Here is a 21026-nt window from a genome sequence, read left to right on the forward strand (position 1 = left end):
AACGCACAGTGCACTTTATACCGCACCATATCGCACACGGTCGTTTTATACCGCGCCATACCGCTGCGGTCGTTTTATACCGCGCCATAACGCACACGGGCACTTTATACCACACCAAACCGCACAGTGCACTTTATACCGCACCATACCGCACATGGTCGCTTTGTACCGTGCCATACCGCACGGTCGCTTTATACCGCACCATACCGCACAGTGCACTTTATACCGCGCCATACCGCACGGTCGCATTGTACCACACTATACCGCACACGGCCGCTTTACACTGCACCATACCGCACACGGGCACTTTATACCATGCCACACAGTGCACTTTATACCGCACCATACCGCACACAGTCGCTTTATACCCGACCATACCACACAGTGCACTTTATACCGCACCATACTGCACAGTGCGCTTTATACTGCGCCATACCACACACGGTCGCTTTATACCGCACCATACCGCTGCGGTCGCTTTATACCACACCAAACCGCACAGTGCACTTTGTACCGCACCATACCGCACATGGTCGCTTTATACCGTGCCATACCGCACGGTCGCTTTATACCACACCATAATGCGTAGTGCACTTTATAACGCACTATACCGCACAGTGCACTTTATAGCGCACCATACCGCACACAGCCACTTTATACCGCACCATACCGCACACAGTCGTTTTATACCACGCCTTACCGCACAGTGCACTTTATACCGCACCATACCTCACATTTTCGCTTTATACCGTACCATACCGCACGGTCGCTTTATACCACGCCATACCGCACATGGTTGCTTTATACCGCACCATACCACACACAACCGCTTTGTACCGCGCCATACCGCACGGTCGCTTTATACCGCGCTATACTGCACATGGCCACTTTATACCGCTATACTGCACATGGTCGCTTTATACCACACCATAACGCACAGTGCACTTTATAACGCATCATACCGCACAGTGCACTTTATACCGCGCCATACTGCACATGGCCACTTTATACCGCGCTATACTGCACATGGTCGCTTTATACCACGCCATACCGCACACAGGCACTTTATACCACACCATAACGCACAGTGCACTTTATACCGCACCATACCGCTGCGGTCGCTTTATACCGCGCCATACCGCTGCACGGTCGCTTTATACCACCAAACCGCACAGTGCACTTTATACCGCACCATACCGCACATGGTCGCTTTGTACCGTGCCATACCGCACACGGTCGCTTTATACCGCACCGTACCGCAAACGGTCGCATTGTACCACACTATACCGCACACGGCCGCTTTACACTGCACCATACCGCACACGGGCACTTTATACCACACCATGCCACACAGTGCACTTTATACCGCACCATACCGCACACAGTCGCTTTATACCCGACCATACCACACAGTGCACTTTATACCGCACCATACTGCACAGTGCGCTTTATACTGCGCCATACCACACACGGTCGCTTTATACCGCACCATACCGCACACGGGCACTTTATACCACACCAAACCGCACAGTGCACTTTGTACCGCACCATACCGCACATGGTCGCTTTATACCGTGCCATACCGCACACGGTCGCTTTATACCACACCATAATGCGTAGTGCACTTTATAACGCACTATACCGCACAGTGCACTTTATAGCGCACCATACCGCACACAGCCACTTTATACCGCACCATACCGCACACAGTCGTTTTATACCACGCCTTACCGCACACAGTCTTTTTATAACACACCATACCGCACACAGTCTTTTTATACCACACCATACCGCACACAGTCTTTTTATACCACACCATACCGCACACAGTCTTTTTATACCACATCACACCACACATGGTCAATCACATCAACCACCTTAAGTTTTTACTGTTTTACTGTCATAAGCATCCTTTATATACACTTTTGTCTCATATATATCATATTTTATATAGTTTATACTTTTATCTTCCTTCTTTTTTTCTTGGTTTATTTTTTCCTCCCCATCCTATTCCCTCATGCCGGACTGTCATAAAAAACACTCACTGCATGTCGTACTCTGTATGTATGTATGTGTATGTGACAAATACAATTTGATTTGATTTGACGTACACAAGTATACATTCACACTTATACATATTTTAGATTGTCTAAAGTAGCTTCATGAAGCTTTACACACTTTTGGCATTGTCTCAGTTCCCCTAATCACGTCGTCACCTGAAATGGTTTTCCAACATCTTGTTGAGTTCCCAGCGGTGTTGAGTGCTTGTTAACTGCTTTTCCTTCATTCTCTAGTCCAACTCATCTAAAACATTTTAAACTGGATTAAGATAGAGTGATTGTAGATGCCAGGTCTCTATCAGCAATCCAACAATCTTTTACTTGGTCAAATAGCTCTTACAGAACCTAGAGTTTTACATTTGGACGCTTCAGTCGAAAATGACAGTTTCCCACTGATCTAATGTCCATTTCTTGTGTTTCTTGGCCCTTTTGCTTTTTGTTCTTTTGAAGTAATGTATTCTTTGCTGCAGTTTGACCACAAAGTCACAACTTTGATGTCCTGACTAGACATTCAGTGGTTTTTAAGGCTGTTAATTCTAATAAACGTATCCTGTGCAGCAGAGGTAGCTCTTAGTCCTTCGTTCCTGGGAAGGTCCTCATGAGTTTCATCATTGCGTATGATTGTTTTAAAGTTCTTGTGATGTTTCGGATTGATTGAGCTTAATTCTTCAAAGTAACAATAGATCTTTTCTCTTTACTGAACCGATAGTTTCTAATATAATATCAATTTGTATAATAGTAGTAGAAGCACTAATATATGTGTGTGTCTGTGTGTGTGTGTGTGTGTGTGTGTGTGTGTGTGTGTGTGTGTGCAAGGAATAATTATCTGTGGAGGACGTATGGAGATCTCAGCGTTGGTGATTTTTATTAAAATTGTTTGCTATACGTTTGTAAATAGTGGAGATAAAAATAATGAGCGTGATTTTATTCAGGTACAGACATTCCATAGCACGAGTGTTTGCAAACTATCAGGTTTACAAACACACATGAAGAAAAAAAATGTGAGAAAGCGATAGAAAAAAAATGTGACAGCTGAGTTCTGTAGCAGCTTCACCACAACACTCCCACTTCTTCCACTGAAATCAGTCAGGAGAAGAAAAAAAAAGCGAAGCCTGGTGTTCACGCTAGCGAGAGTCCACTGATACGACACCGTTATGCTAATGCTGTCCTTTAAACATTACTGCTAACTTGCTAACTAGTAAGAGGAGGTTATCACTTCTGTAAATAATCTACTCAGTATTTAGGTGCTATGCTAGCTAATTAGCATACTGTAGTTAGGTTCTCTACAAAGATTTCTGTAGAGACACCAAGGCTAGCGAATTTACTGTGCTACTATAGTTAACTACATTTACTATAACTTGATAATTTGCTACAGCTAGCTAAGCTGCTAATTTACTATAGCTAGCTTACTGGGATACCATGATTTACTCTCTCAGATATCTAATTTACAAATTTACTATAGCTATCTTATTTACAGGATTAGCACGGCTAGCTAATTGCTATAATTATTGCTTACTTATTAACTAAAAAACTATAGTTAGCAAGTTTATTATAGCTAGCTAATTTTTTAAGATGCTTGTTACTAGGATGCTTGATCACTATTGTACTAATATACAAGCTTACTGTAGTTAGCTAATTAAAGTAACTGCAGGAGAGCATTGCTACTTATTTTTAATAGCTCCTAATTTACTACTAGTGGATTCTAATGTTACTTTACTAGCTTAAGTTACTCACTTAATATGATTAGTACTAGTTAAATGTGTTACCATTCAATACAGAAGTAGCTAATTTAAGCTAATTGCTGGAGTGCTGCTGTGTTACATGTTAGTGTTCGTATTTATTCCATGTAATAAAGAGATACTAGCTATTTAAATACTCGATGATTTAGTGAAACTGTATTCAGATACTGTGTCAGTGTAGCACTAGCCAGCTAGCAATTATTTGGCAAGTACAAAGCTATTAGCTATCTGTCCTAATGCTAAATGATCAAAGTAGTGAAAGTGACGGAGTTAGCGCTTTCCCCCAGCTAACGTAAACATGACATTAAACCGCTGAGCTAGGAAAAAAACAGAACTTTCGCATCCTGGTTGGTTTTCCAGTTAAAAATCGAAATAGCGGCTAAATATAGAATGACACAGAACACAGGAAATCCATACAAACAAAAATGTATTGTTGTTTGATGTTTTGGACATTAAGAAATGTCAAAAATAACGCCAAAAAACGATTAATTCATTCAATTTGTTTCTAATAACGCTTTTTTACCCACAATGCACTGCATCATCTTCTCTCAGGGTCATCACAAGGGCTAGTCGCTAACAAAGCTGCTTCTAAACCTGATTAGCATTCTTTTTCCTAATCACGAGGAAGCAAGTTGGACTTCTTAAAAATCTAGAAGTGTAACAGGTTATTTAGTTCTTTCTTCTGAGGGAACCTATAAGGAACCTTTTATAGAACCGTACTGAGTGTTAATTAGACAAGAGTTCCAAGTAGAACCCACTGTGGAACCATTCTAATTATCCAAGGTACCCTTAAATAACACAGAGCTCTACAGCGGAAACCCTTAGTGGAACTGTTTTAGAAAGAACCATTATTTTTATACCCCCTTAATAGACCCAAAATCCTGCATTTGAGACTTTGGGTCCAATGAGAACAATTTTACAAGGTTACAGGTAGAACCCAGTTCTTAATAATTATTAAATAGTAGAACGCTTCAGAAAGCAGAGGACCTTTACTTATTACATTGTACTCTTACAAGGAACTCAAGAAAAAAGTAGAACCCAACAACACTCCAAGTAGAACCTTAAATTGTTTAATGAACGTTCTTAAAAAAAAACTCTACGAAAAAGATTAATGAACTTATTTTCCAAATCATGGTTCAACTTAGAACATTTTCTGATAAATACTCAGTTGTAGGGTTCTATGTTCTTTAAGAGTATTTAATGTGTGCTGTTCCTAAAATGGGCTCAACTTGGAACTTTCTGTGAAATTTGTCTAAAACACTCTGGTAAAGAGCTTTTATATCTGCAGATTCTTTAAAAAATCGTTTTTTTTAAGGTTTTATTTGAAAAGCCTAGAACTTGGGTTCTCTATTATTTGAGGGTTTAGTTTATAACTAAGGTTTCTTAGCATTCACTAAGGTCTATTTGGAACCTTTGAAGATTCAATGGAAAATGTAGAGTTCTCACTCTAGAACCATTTCTGAGAAACACTCGGGTGCAGGTTCTTTGTAATAATTAAATGTGGGTATGTTTCCAAAGTGGTTCTGCCTCAGAACCTGAAACTGGTTCTATATTAATTAAAGATTTAGTGCAATTAAGATGTAATAATTTGCTAAATTAAGAAATGGTTGAATTTGGAAGACCTTCATTGTAGAACCTTTAAAGTTCTCTTAACGAAAGAAGGACACTTCCAAAAAGACTTTTTTAAGGCCACAAATAAGAAAAAAAAAAAACATTCCAAACAACAAAGACCATAAAACAAACGTTTTAACAAACAAAACATCAAAAACCCAAAATAACATAAAAAAACAAAAAAAAAACAAAAATAAAAATACAACAAATTAAAACAAACAAATTTAAACAAAAGCAAAAATGAAAATAAAAATGACCAAATTTAAACTCAGATCAGGTTGTGAGAAGTTTCTGTGCAGTGGCGCTGAAGAGATAAAATCATTGTAAATTTGTTTTAAAGATATAAACGTTACATTACAACACTTTTTGTATTGGTGGAATCATAAATCCAAATAAAGCAAAGGATTGTGGGTAACAAGAGAAAAAACACAAAGATAAAGGAGTAAAATAAAACTATGAAATATAATTTTATAATTTTATATAAAATAAAGAGAGTAAAGAAGGACGTTTTATCCCCCAGGGTTCAGTTCAGGGTTTGTCTTTAAAAAAAAAAGCAACAAAATTCCTTCTAAATTAATAATTGAAAAAAATATATATAAAACAATAAACAATTTTATACAGTTCTGTACTCTCTCAATAATATCAGAAGTGTGTATCTTCATCCCAAGTAGAGTTGTGTTTTTGTGTGTGTGTGTGTGTGTGTGATAATACAGTGCAGGTTATATGGGCTATGATTAAATAAGAAATTAGAAAGTGTGTGTGTGTGTGTGTGTGTGTGTGTGTGTGTTTGAGAGAGAGAAAGAATGAGATGGTGGCGTTCCCTGGTGGTCACTCGATGCCTGTGTTAGAGCTTGGCATGATGGGAACGCAGTAGTTGGGTCTCTCTGACGGAGTGAATCCCGGCAAACACTGGCATTTATAGGAACCCGGTGTGTTGATGCATTTCCCGTTTCTGCACAGCGACATTCTCTTGTTGAGCTCAGAGCACTCATTTACATCTGCGGCAAAGAAATCCCCCAAAACATCAATGCTTCTATATTATATATATATATATATATATATATATGCAGTATTTATGATGCATGTATTTCAAATATTAATCAGGACTTTATTTGTATTTTAGAGGTTTGATAAAAATTAATATGTTGTATTAAAATATTTTAGTGTTTTGTAATTTTGTAGTTTGAAAATACTGTTAAATACTTTGTAAGACGTTCTACATGATGAAAATTGATCGTATGGAAGAAGGTGGTGAAGGTAAGAAACCTGCAGCTGCCAGCTTTTAAACATCTGATTGCTGAATATTAAACCCTAATTGAAGTAGCTGTTTAGTAGATGATGATTTTGCAGACCACTGCATGAACGACTGCGGACACATAATATATTATTATATTTATCATTAACAATCAAATGATTAATGAGTTATAAACTAGTTGTTATGAATGCAGGTGCCATCAGTCGTGTTCTTCTGAAGGACATGTTTGTTATTGACTCAGTGTTACTGATTAAAGCAGCTCTTCGTTACCAAACACCAAGTCACTAAATTATAATACAATAATGATTCTTTCACAAACTGTTCAACATTAAACTGTTGGTCACTTTAAAACTGACCTTCATGTGGGAGATCACAGGGATGTTTATCTGAATTTACACTTTGGAATTTTGTATTTTATTTTAAATACATTTTGATGTATCTTTGTCCAACCCTGATAGAGTGTGTGTGTGTGTGTGTGTGTGTGTGTGTGTGTGTGTGTGTGTGTGTGTGTGTGTGTCGCATCCAGGACTCTTGTTCTTCTCTACACTGAAGATAGTTCTTAATGACATTGGCTGTGTGTTTGGACTTGTCCTGATGAGGAATAAATTCGGGGCCAATCAGACGCCTCCCTGATAGTGTTGCATGATGGAGACGTGTCTGCCTGTATTTCTTAGCACTGAGGACACATTAATCCTGACCACATCTTTAACTCCAGCTGTAGAAATGCAGCTTCAAGCCTGCAGAAAACCTTCAAACCTTCAGCAAACATATCAGATATTTCAGATTTGGAATCATCAATCCAGATCAGCTGCTGATTTACTGATCTGATGTTAAAGGGACGTGAACATGATGTGTCTAATCTGCTGCACTAAGGTATGCAACGTATGCACTTGGTCGACCACTGCATACGTATCTGCTACTCAACATCTCCCATTTCTTTGTGCTTCTATAGAAGAGCACATCATGAAAGCCCAGTCTGCTTTAAGATCTTTTCCTGAGAGAGATCTTGCTGAGGCAGTAGAGCTACCTTGTGTCACGTTGCTGTGCTCAGTCTTGCAATGGTGTAGGACCTGTGACAGGAAACTGTCTTCCACAACCTCAACTTAATAGCAAAGTTTAGCTGTTTCTCATCAGTCCACCTCTTAATCCCATCATTATGATGCCACATCTGCAGAACCCATCAGTATAGTAGAGAAGTGCAGCAGATCAGAGCTGCATCACACACAGGATCTCATCCAGTCACAATGAACATCATCACTAAAGCAACAAACACAATGATCACAATTCAACACGTCTCCTTTCACTGGAGCCACAACTGCACCTCCACACACATCATCTCCAGCAGGAGCATCGATATTCACCTCCTCACATCACCCCGGGGTGATTGTGTAAATTTTACTGGAAAGAAAAATTAACAAACAGCTCACAAAAAAGCTTAACGACTGTTTCCTCACGAAGTCTAGCTTTTACGGAAAAGTCCATCTTGTAAACGTCCTTGTAAGTGCGATCAAATCAGTTTCTTCTCCTCGGTCTGCCGTTGTGGAATAAAAATCAGTGATTAAATCCACATGAATGTATGTGAATTGTGCAGTTTTGCTATAGATGCGGTTTGTGAGCTCTGACTAGTGACGCTCTCTGAAAATGCTGATGTTTTTGTACAACTGCTAGATCTCAAAAACTGATTGGTTACAGCCACAGCTTCATGTTCTTTATGCTGCAGATGCCCTCAGTGCTGATTCTGAATACCTTACAGCAGATTCCTTTGACACAACATGTCATGTGTCTTCTGAATTCTGATTGGATTAAAACTCCAACCTAAGGAGACACTCAGCTTAGCTGCTCCTTTGTGTGTGTGTGTGTGTGTGTGTGTGTGTGTGTGTGTGTGTGTGTGTGTGTGTGTGTGTGTGTGTGTGCGAGCATACCGACACAGGCCATTCGGGACATGTCGAGTGTGTATCCATCAAAACAGTCGCATGTGTATCCTTTCTGCACTCTCACACACCGTCCGTTCTCACAGCCGTTTAACACTCCACACTCCTCTGCTCTCAGTCCCTCAAATGCCTCGTACCTGCCCACTGAACACACACACACACACACACACTTATTTCAAGAATTTCAGTATTACTTTAACAGAGAAAATAGCAACAAAAAAATCTAATAAAAAAAATCACACACAACTAATGTGTATTATATATTATACTATTATATAAGTGTGTGTATATAAGTGTGTATAGATGTGTAAAGATGTGTATACTGAAATGTGTGTATAGATGTGTGTGTTTGTGTGTCTGAATAGATAGATGTGTATAGATGAGTGTGTGTGTGTCTGTATAAATGCATGTATAGGTGTGTATATAGATGTGTATATAGATGTGTGTTTGTCTGCATAGTTGTATGTATAGACGTGTATAGATGTGTGTGTATAGATGTATAGTCAAGTCAAAGAGCTTTTATTATCATTTCTACCATATATTTGCAGTACACAAGTCAAGTCAAGTCAAATTTATTTATAGAGCACATTTACAAACAACAGCTGTTGGCCAAAGTGCTGTACAGAATTTAAGCATATAATAAAATAGGACACGGCAACAGATATTACACTAAAGTTCTGCCAGTGTGTTTACTTATGATCATACGCAACAGTAAATAAATATGTTTTAAGAGACTTAAAATCAGCGTATGTTGGTGCAGTTCTTCTATAGGGTGGCAACTTGTTTCATAACTGTGGAGCAGCCACTGAAAAGGCACTGATCTCCTTTCGATTTCAAGCGTGTCCTTGGAACACTAAACTGAAGACTACAAGCTGAACGAAGTTCCCTAGAGGCTTTACACTGGAACAGAAGGAGATCAGAGATATAGGATGGAGACAGTCCATGGAGACCCTTATAAACAAACAACAGTGTTTTAAAATGAATACGGAATTTAACTGGAAGCCAGTGAAGAGATCAACACTGGTGAAATATGTTCCCTCTTCCTTGTTCCTGGTAACTATCGAGCAGCAGCATTTTGGACCAGTTGAAGAAGAGACAATAGAGACTGTGAAACACCCAAGTACAGTACATTACAATAATCTAATCTGGATGAGATAAAAGCATGTATTACAGTCTCCATGTCTCTTTATGATAAGAATGACTTCATCTTTGCAATATTCTTTAGCTGATAAAAACAACTTCTAACCACAGCATTGATCTGTTTATCAAAAGTCAAGGCAGAGTCAAAAGTAATGCCTAAGTTTCTGGCATGTGAATGAAGATTATCAGATAGAGGTCCCAGTTTACTGGCCACTACCTCTGTAGAAGCAGTGGAGCCAAAGATTAAGACCTCAGTCTTAGATTTATTTAACTGAAGGAAGTTGGCAGACGTCCACTCTTTATCATCTCTCAGACAATCAGACTCATCCTTTGGGTACACGGGAACATAACACTGAGTACCATCTGCATAACAGAGGCATGAAACATTCTGCCTCCTAAATATTGCATACAAAGGAAGCATGTATAAAGAAAATAGAACAGGACCCAAAATTGAGCCCTGCGGGACCCCATACAAAACTGGTGCACAAGATGATGAATATTTGCCAGTCTCTACAGAGAGGGTTCGATCCTTTTAATAGGTTACAAACCAATCTAAAACACATCCTTGAATCCCAATTTGCTGTAAGCGGTTTAAAAGAATGCCATGATTAAGAGTGTCAAATGTCGCACTGAGGCCCAGCAGAACTAAAACCACACAATTTCCAGAATCAACGATCAACAATTAGTCATTTAAAACTTTTAGCAATGCAGATTCTGTACTGTGTTGGGGTCTAAAGCCAGACTGATCTTCTTCTTCTTCTTTCGGCTGCTCCCATTAGGGGTCGCCACAGCGGATCATCCGTCTCCATACCACCCTGTCCTCTACATCTGCCTCTTTCACACCAACTACCTGCATGTCTTCCCTCACCACATCCATGAACCTCCTCCTTGGCCTTCCTCTTTTCCTCCTACCTGGTGGCTCCATCTCCAGCATTCTTCTACCAATATAATTCATGTCCCTTCTCTGCACATGTCCAAACCATCTCAATCTCGCCTCCCTCACCTTGTCACCAAAACATCCTACATGTGCTGTCCCTCTAATAAACTCATTTCTAATCTTGTCCATCCTCAACACTCCCAACGAAAACCTTAACATCTTCAGTTCTGCTACCTCCAGCTCCACCTCCTGTCTTTTACTCAATGCCACTGTCTCTAATCCATACAACATGGCAGGTCTCACCACAGTCCTATAAACTTTCCCTTTCATTCTTGCAGATACCCTACTATCACAAATCACTCCTGTCACTCTTCTCCACCCACTCCACCCTGCCTGCACTCTTTTCTTTACTTCTCTAACACACTCCATTACTTTGCACTGTTGACCCCAGGTACCTGAACTCCTCCACCTTCTCCACCTCTTCTTCCTGCAACCGCATCACCCACTGCCCTCCCTCTCATTCACACACATGTACTCTGTCTTACTCCTACTGACTTTCATTCCCCTTCTCTCCAGCGCATATCTCCACCTCTCCAGGCTCTTCTCAACCTGCTCTCTACTCTCACCACAAATCACAATATCATCTGCAAACATCATAGTCCAGGGAGACTCCTGTCTGACCTCGTCCGTCAACCTGTCCATCACCACTGCAAACAGGAAAGGGCTCAGGGCGATCCTTGATGCAGTCCAACCTTCACTCTGTACCAGTCTGTCGTACCTACTGCACACTTCACTGCCGTCACACTGTCCTCATACATGTCCTGCACCACCCTTACATACTTCTCTGACACACCAGACTTCCTCATACAATACCACAACTCCTCTCTTGGCACTCTGTCGTACGCTTTCTCTAAATCCACAAATACACAATGCAATTCCTTCTGTCCTTCTCTATACTTCTCCATCAACATCCTCAAAGCAAATAAGGCATCTGTGGTGCTCTTCCTCGGCATGAAACCATACTGTTGCTCACAGATGGTCACCTCTTCTCTCAGCCTGGCTTCCACTACTCTTTCCCATAACTTCATGGTGTGACTGATCAACTTAATTCCCCTGTAGTTACTGCAGGTCTGCACATCTCCCTTATGCTTAAAGATCGGTACCAGCACACTCCTTCTCCATTCCTCAGGCATCCTCTCCCATTCCAGAATCCTATTAAACAATCTGGTTAAAAACCCCACTGCATCTCTCCTAAACATCTCCACGCCTCTACCGGTATGTCATCTGGTCCAACCGACTTTCCATTCTTCATCCTCTTAATCGCTGCTCTCACTTCCTCCTTACTAATCCTATCTACATCCTGCTTCACCAACTCCACATCCTCCAACCTTCTCTCTCTGTGATTTTCCTCATTCATCAGCTGCTCAAAATACTCCCTCCACCTTCTCAACACACTCTCCTCACTAGTCAACACATTTCCTCTCCATCCTTTACTGCTCTAACTTGCAGTACATCCTTCCCAGCTCGGTCCCTCTGCCTGGCCAATCGGTATAACTCCTTTTCTCCTTCCTTAGTGTCCAACCTCTTATACAGCTCCTCATATGCCTTTTCCTTGGCTTTCGCCACATCCCTTTTTACCTGCTGCCGCATCTCCTTGTACTCCTGCCTACTTTTCTCATCACTCTGTCGATCCCACTTCTGTTTTGCCAACCTCTTTCCCCTAATGCTCTCCTGCACCTCCTCATTCCACCACCACATCTCCTTGTCTTGCTTTCTATTTCCAGATGTCACACCAAGTACTTTTCTAGCTGCCTCCTCATCACTCCTGCAGTAGTTCCCCAATCATCCGCACCTCTTCACAACCACCGAGCCCCTGTCTGACCTTTTCCTGAACCTCACACTACACTCTTCCTCCTTCAGTTTCCACCATCTTATTCTTCTTTCAATCCTTACATTCCTCCTCTTCTTCTTCGCCTCCAAAACCATCCTACAGACCACCATCCGATGCTGTCTAGCTACACTGTCCCCGCCAACACCTTACAGTCTCCAATCTCCTTCAGGTTGCATCTCCTGCATAGCACATAGTCCACCTGTGTGCACCTTCCTCCACTCTTATACGCCACCCTATGATCCTCCTTCTTCTTAAAATAAGTGTTCACCACTGCCATTTCCATCCTTTTAGCAAAATCTACCACCATCTGCCCTTCCACATTCCTCTCCTTAAAACCATACCTACCCATCACCTCCTCATCACCTCTGTTCCTTCACCTACATGCCCATTAAAGTCTGCCCCAATCACCAATCGTTCTTTCCTAGGTACACCATCTACCACTTCATCTAATTCACTCCAGAATCTTTCCTTTTCCTCCATCTCACAGCCAACTTGTGGAGCATAGGCACTGATGACATTTATCATCATCCCTTCAACTTCCACCTTCACGATCATCACCCTATCAGAAACTCTCTTCACCTCCACTACACTCTTACTGTACTCTTCCTTCAGAATCACCCCTACACCATTTCTCTTCCCATCCACACCATGATAAAACAGTTTAAACACCTCCAATGTTCCTGGCCTTACTCCCTTTCCACTTGGTCTCCTGAACACACAGCATATCTACCTTTCTCTCCATCATATCAGCTATCTCTCCCTTTACCCGTCATAGTACCAACATTTAAAGTACCAACCCGAACCTCTACTCTCCTACACTGCTCCTTTCCCTGCCGTCTCTGTAGACGTCTTCCTCCTCTCCTTCTCCTACTTCGGCCAACAGTAGCCCGATTTACACCGGTACCCTGTCGGCTAACGATACCTGTGGCGGTCGTTGTTAACCCGGGCCTCGACCGATCCGGTATGAAATTCTCCTTTGTGATCCGCTTATTTGATTTGGCACGTGTTTTACGCTGGATGCCCTTCCTAACGCAACCCTCCCCATTTACCCGGGCTTGGGACCGGCACTAAGAGTGCACTGGCTTGTTCCCCCTCTAATGGCTGGGTTCTAAAGCCAGACTGATATTTATTGAAATTACTGTTTTCCTGTAGAAAAGAAGAAAGCTGATTAAACACAACCTTCTCCAAAACTTTTGATAAAAACAGTAATTTAGAAATGGGACGGGAACTATTTAGATCTGTTGAATCAAGATTTGTTTTTTTTGAGTAGTGGCTGCACAGTGGCATGTTTAAAATAGGACGGGACTATTCCACTGATTAAACTGCTATTCATTATTTACAGTAATCTAGAACTAATAGTGTTACGTGTCTCTAATAAAAGACGAGGAGTGAAATGAGACAATGTTCCTTCAGAACCCTGGTGCTACATATAACCACACACAACATAGAGCTCCATCACACAACACAGAGCTCCATCACACAACAAAGAACTCCATCACACAACACAGAACTCCAACACACAACACAGAACTCCATCACACAACAAAGAACTCCATCACACAACACAGAGCTCCATCACACAACACAGAGCTCCATCACACAACACAGAGCTCCATCACACAACACAGTGCTCCATCACACAACACAGAGCTCCATCACACAACACAGAACTCCATCACACAACACAGAGCTCCATCACACAACACAGAGCTCCATCACACAACACAGAACTCCATCACACAACACAGAGCTCCATCACACAACACAGAGCTCCATCACACAACACAGCGCTCCATCACACAACACAGAGCTCCATCACACAACACAGCGCTCCATTACACAACACAGAGCTCCATCACACAACACAGCGCTCCATTACACAACACAGAGCTCCATCACACAACATAGAACTCCATCACACAACACAGAGCTCTGTCACACAACATAGAGCTCTATCACACAACACAGAGCTCCATCACACAACATAGAGCTCCATCACACAACATAGAGCTCCATCACACAACACAGAGCTCCATCACACAACATAGAGCTCCATCACACGACACAGAACTCCATCACACAACACAGAGCTACAACACACAACACAGAGCTACAACACACAACACAGAGCTACAACACACAACACAGAGCTACATCACACAACACAGAGCTACAACACACAACACAGAGCTACAACACACAACACAGAGCTACAACACACAACACAGAGCTACAACACACAACACAGAGCTACATCACACAACACAGAGCTACAACACACAACACAGAGCTACAACACACGACACGGATGCCACTGTCTTTAATCCATACAACATCTCAGGTCTCACCACAGTCCTATAAACTTTCCCTTTCACAGTGTGGGACAAAAACAAAAGAAAACACAAAATAGCACCGACCAGCAAACCTGCTCTATGTTTATACAGTATTGTGCAAAAGAGGAGTATAAACAAGAGAGTTTTTGTAAACATAAACACAATGCAGTGCAATGTGTGTATAACATGTGTGTGTATATAAGTGTGTATAACAGTGTGTATAGAAGTGTGTATAGATGTGTGTGTAAAACATTGTGTATGTGTGTGTATATGTGTGTATAGATGTGTGTGTAGAACATTGTGTATATATGTGTGTAAAACATTGTGTATGTGTGCGTATATAAGTGTGAATAGATGTGCGTGGATAACATTGTGTATGTGTGTGTATATAAGTGTGTATAGATGTGTGTGTATAACATTGTGTATATATGTGTGTGTGTATATGTGTGTAAAACATTGTGTATGTGTGTGTATATAAGTGTGTATAGATGTGTATATAACATTGTGTATGTGTGTGTATATAAGTGTGTATAGATGTGTGTGTATAACATTGTGTATATGTGTGTTTAAAACATTGTGTATGTGTGCGTATATAAGTGTGTATAGACGTGTGTATAACACTGTATATAAGTGTGTATAGATGTGTGTATAACATTGTATATATGTGTGTGTATATGTTTGTGTAAAACATTGTGTATGTGTGCTTATATAAGTGTGTATATTTGTGTGTGTATAACATTGTGTATTTGTGTGCATATAAGTGTGTATAGATGTGTGTATAACATTGTGTATGTGTGTGTGTAAAACATTGTGTATGTGTGCGTATATAAGTTATATAGATGTGTGTGTATAACATTGTGTATGTGTGTGTATATAAGTGTGTATAACAGTGTGTATAGAAGTGTGTATATAGATGTGTGTATAACATTGTGTATATGTGTGTTTAAAACATTGTGTATGTGTGCGTATATAAGTGTGTATAGACGTGTGTATAACACTGTATATAAGTGTGTATAGATGTGTGTGTATAACATTGTGTATATGTGTGTGTATATGTTTGTGTAAAACATTGTGTATGTGTGCGTATATAAGTGTGTATATTTGTGTGTGTATAACATTGTGTATGTGTGTGCATATAAGTGTGTATAGATGTGTGTATAACATTGTGTATGTGTGTGTGTAAAACATTATGTATGTGTGTGTATATGAGCGTGTATATGAGTGTATATAGATGTGTGTGTATAACATTGTCTATGTGTGTATATAAGTGTGTATAACATTGTGTATATATGTGTGTATATGTGTGTAAAACATTGTGTATGTGTGCATATAAGTGTGTATAGATGTGTATATAACATTGTGTATGTGTGTGTATATAAGTGTATAACAGTGTGTATATAAGTGTGTATATAGATGTGTGTATAACATTGTGTATGTGTATATAAGTGTGTATATGAGTATGCATAGATGTGTGTATATAACATTGTGTATGTGTAAAACATTGTGTATGTGTGTATATATAAGTGTGTATAACAGTGTGTATATAAGTGTGTATATAGATGTGTATATAACATTGTGTATGTGTGTGTATATGAGTGTGTATATAAGTGTGTATAGATGTGTGTGTATAACATTGTGTATGTGTGTGTATATAAGTGTGTATATAAGTGTGTATAACATTGTGTATATGTGTGTGTATATGTGTAAAACATTGTGTATGTGTGTGCATATAAGTGTGTATATGAGTGTGCATAGATGTGTGTGTATAACATTGTGTATGTGTGTAAAACATTGTGTATGTGTGTATATAAGTGTGTATAGATGTGTGTATAACATTGTGTATGTGTGTGTATATAAGTGTGTATAACAGTGTGTATATAAGTGTATATAGAGGTGTGTGTATAACATTGTGTATGTGTGTGTATATAAGTGTATAACAGTGTGTATATAAGTGTGTATATAGATGTGTGTATAACATTGTGTATGTGTGTGTGTATATGAGTGTGTATATGAGTGTGTATATAGATGTGTGTGTATAACATTGTGTATGTGTGTGTATATAAGTGTGTATAATAGTGTGTATATAAGTGTGTATATAGATGTGTGTGTATAACATTGTGTATGTGTGTGTGTATATGAGCGTGTATATGAGTGTATATAGATGTGTGTGTATAACATTGTGTATGTGTGTGTATATAAGTGTGTATATGAGTGTGTATAGATGTGTGTATAACATTGTGTATGTGTGTAAAACATTGTGTATGTGTGTACATAAGTGTGTATAGATGTGTGTATAACATTGTGTATGTGTGTGTATATAAGTGTGTATAACAGTGTGTATATAGATGTGTGTGTATAACATTGTGTATGTGCGTATATAAGTGTGTATAGATGTGTGTATAACATTGTGTATGTGTGTGTATATAAGTGTGCATATGAGTGTGTATAGATGTGTATAACATTGTGTATGTGTGTACATAAGTGTGTATAGATGTGTATAACATTGTGTATGTGTGTGTATATAAGTGTGTATAACAGTGTGTATATAAGTGTATATGAGTGTGTATATAGATGTGTGTGTATAACATTGTGTATGTGTGCGTATATAAGTGTGTATAGATGTGTGTATAACATTGTGTATGTGTGTGTATATAAGTGTGCATATGAGTGTGTATAGATGTGTGTGTATAACATTGTGTATGTGTGCGTATATAAGTGTGTATAGATGTGTGTGTATAACATTGTGTATGTGTGTGTATATAAGTGTGTATATGAGTGTATATAGATGTGTGTGTATAACATGTGTATGTGTGTGTATATATAAGTGTGTATAGATGTGTGTGTATAACATTGTGTATGTGTGTGTATATAAGTGTGTATATGAGTGTATATAGATGTGTGTATAACATTGTGTATGTGTGCGTATATAAGTGTGTATAGATGTGTGTGTATAACATTGTGTATGTGTGTGTATATAAGTGTGTATATGAGTGTATATAGATGTGTGTATAACATTGTGTATGTGTATATATAAGTGTGTATAGATGTGTGTGTATAACATTGTGTATGTGTGTGTATATAAGTGTGTATATGAGTGTATATAGATGTGTGTGTATAACATTGTGTATGTGTGCGTATATAAGTGTGTATAGATGTGTGTGTATAACATTGTGTATGTGTGTGTATATAAGTGTGTATATGAGTGTATATAGATGTGTGTGTATAACATTGTGTATGTGTGTGTATATAAGTGTGTATATGAGTGTGTATAATAGTGTGTATAGATGTGTGTGAACTGAAGTGAGCACATGATGGCGCCAGAGGCTAGCTGTCAGTGAGAAGTTGTACAGTGAAGAAGTCGCTGTAGGAGGGAGAGGAGGTGATGGATGGATGGAGTGCTACTCACCGTTCGACTCGTCGTAATCTTCGTAAAAGCTTGGGTTAGGGTTCAGAGGTCGTGGGTCGTACTCCGGGCTGACCTCGTACTCATGAACCGGTCCCGCGACCAGAGCGTCCTGACCGTACGGCCTTCTGACCGACCCAGAACCTCGGATATTACACATGATGGCGTAATCCTCTACGGAGAGAAGATAAGACGCTGATAAATACAGCACAGAGATACAGATACATGATCAGAGACTTGTGAAGGAAGGGAATCATTTCTGGTGGAAGTGTCTCTGTAGTTCTGTAAATGTAGAAGATGAGCCTCACACCTGAAAAGGTTAGTAACTTAGAAATCATTACAAAGCGGTTTCTCTACATGAGTTTTTCCCTCCACACTGAGGTGAGAACTGAAATTTGTGCAGTAAAAAAGGAGCAAAAATGATCTCGAGTGGATCGAGGACATTTCTGATGTCCATCATTACAGTTCCATCATTGTCGAGGATTTCTTCTGATCACTGATGGAGACTTGAGTGTAAAACTGTTCATGGTGATTGTAGTCCTGAACCAAACAGTTTCTATTAATAACAGTACAAATCCATCTTCATGGTTCTTTAACCTCCACAGGAACCTCGTGGATCTTTAGACTATTCATGTGGAACCTCCTCAGGTGAAGAGAGTGGATTCCAATTGGAGAAAATTGCATCCAGAGGAATTAAATCAACATGAATGTATTTTTAGTCATGTGAATTTACGGTCTTGGGTTTAAGCGATTTAAATCCACCACCTTTCTTGCAGGAGGTTATAACGCCGTCATGTGCATGCTACAGAACTCTGTGGTGTCCACGGTAAACATCTTAAAATCAAACTGCAGACCTCGAATCTGTCAGGATTCACATGAACGATGGAGGAGTTGATACTGAGTAACTGTCTGAGCTTGATATACACACGTAAATATATACGAGTTCCTATCAAAAGGTTTTGAGTCTAGTTTTGTAACACGCCAACAGGTGGCAGTACAAGGCTGCATGAACAGTCACAGGAAGTACCAGCCTGTGTGCATTGGGAGCCATGCAACTGGTGCTGTTCAGACCACGTGCGTTATCACGTCTGTGATTTCATTACGGACAGCAAGTTAGAACTAAACGCAAATGTGGAATTCTGTGTAAAACTGCACAAATCTGCCACAGAGACGTTTGACGTGATTGTGCGTGTTTACTGCGATTCTGCAGTCCTTCAAGGTGTTCTGAGCTTCAAAAGCAGTCGGGATTCACATGGAGGTTCATTACCTATCACCACATAGGAAGGATAGATGGATTGATAGATAGATAGATAGATAGATAGATAGATAGATAGATAGATAGATAGATAGATAGATAGATAGATAGATAGATAGATAGACAGACAGACAGACAGACAGACAGACAGACAGACAGACAGATAGATAGATAGATAGATAGATAGACAGACAGACAGACAGACAGACAGACAGACAGACAGATAGATAGATAGATAGATAGATATAACTAGCGCTTGTCCTGATGTCATGTGATCATTAACTTAACGAACTCTGAACACCAGGAACTTTCATCACAGAAACACTTTCATACAACATTTACACTGGATGCACTGATTCAGGAAATGAATATTTTAAGTCCTATAATGTGTGTGTGTGTGTGTGTGTGTGTGTGTGTGTGTACCGGAGTGTTTTGGAGGACACAGTGCACACTGCATGCCCCAGCCCTCTCCGTACAGACAGCAGCACTCAGTGTAAGTGGTGTCTTTGTTTTTCAGGATGTTGGAGCAGGTGAGTGAAGAAGACACACTCTGCCAACAGATGTCCTGATACACACCCTGCTGCTCACTGGGCTCTGTGGAGACACGGAGACACACACACACACACACACACACACACACACACACACACACAACTCTGTTAAACTCTGTTGTACTGAGATCATTTATATTAAATTAAAAACATTTCATGCATTGCTTAGCGAATATGCTACGTTGCAGTAGTTGCTAGGTAACTGTTTAACGCTGATTAGTTATGAAGCTAGCTGACTAGCACTAGACTTGACGCTGGTGTTCAGGACAGTGTGGATGCTGACCTGCTGCCTCGGGGACAATACAGCGGTTGTGTGATGAGTCGAGCTCCAGGGGCGGCGTACAGAAACACTGATACGAGCCGTGATTATTTATACACTGACCATTCACACACTTCAACTCATCTGTACACTCGTCTGTGTCTGCCGGGAAAAGAGATTTTTATTATGATTATTATTAATATTATTAATAATAATAATTATAATGATGTAAAATAACAATTTGGAGGCAAATTTGTAAATAAATAAAATACTTTGAAATTAAAAATTACACAAAGAACGACAGGCAGACGTCTGAGAGACAGACAGACGTCTGAGAGACAGACAGAAACACATGACAGGAAGAAAAATCCAACTTACAGACATGTGAGAGTGAGCGAGAGATGTGGCCTTGTGTGCGTGTGTGTGTGTGTGTGTGTGTGTGTGTGTGTGTGTGTGTGTGTGTGCACTGTGGTTTGGGTCAATTTAGCACACTGATCCTCCAACTGTCTCCACCCAATATATTACAATTTAAAGAACTCAAACACACACACACACACACACACACACACACACACAGCCTGGTGAGCCTCTTCTAAATATTATTAACTCCTCACTATCTTTAGGTCACGTCCCTAAATCCCTCAAGCTAGCAGTTATTAAGCCCCTCATTAAAAAACCTAATCTGGATCCAAACACGTTATCAAATTACAGACCAATTTCA

General features: G+C 39.9%; 1 protein-coding gene across 1 annotated transcript in view; it reads right to left on the reverse strand.

Moving 5' to 3' along the window:
* Positions 1 to 2900: 2900 nt before the first annotated feature.
* The window catches only part of ltbp1 (latent transforming growth factor beta binding protein 1), a 93191-nt gene continuing 75065 nt past the window's right edge, over positions 2901 to 21026 (reverse strand). The window contains 5 exon segments of the mRNA XM_046855241.1: positions 2901 to 6408; positions 8588 to 8740; positions 18244 to 18414; positions 19919 to 20089; positions 20330 to 20467. Coding sequence (XP_046711197.1) covers positions 6239 to 6408; positions 8588 to 8740; positions 18244 to 18414; positions 19919 to 20089; positions 20330 to 20467 — 803 coding nt within the window. The 3' untranslated portion in view covers positions 2901 to 6238.

Source organism: Silurus meridionalis, chromosome 8, assembly GCF_014805685.1.
Source record: "Silurus meridionalis isolate SWU-2019-XX chromosome 8, ASM1480568v1, whole genome shotgun sequence".
Classification (NCBI taxonomy): Eukaryota; Metazoa; Chordata; class Actinopteri; order Siluriformes; family Siluridae; genus Silurus; species Silurus meridionalis.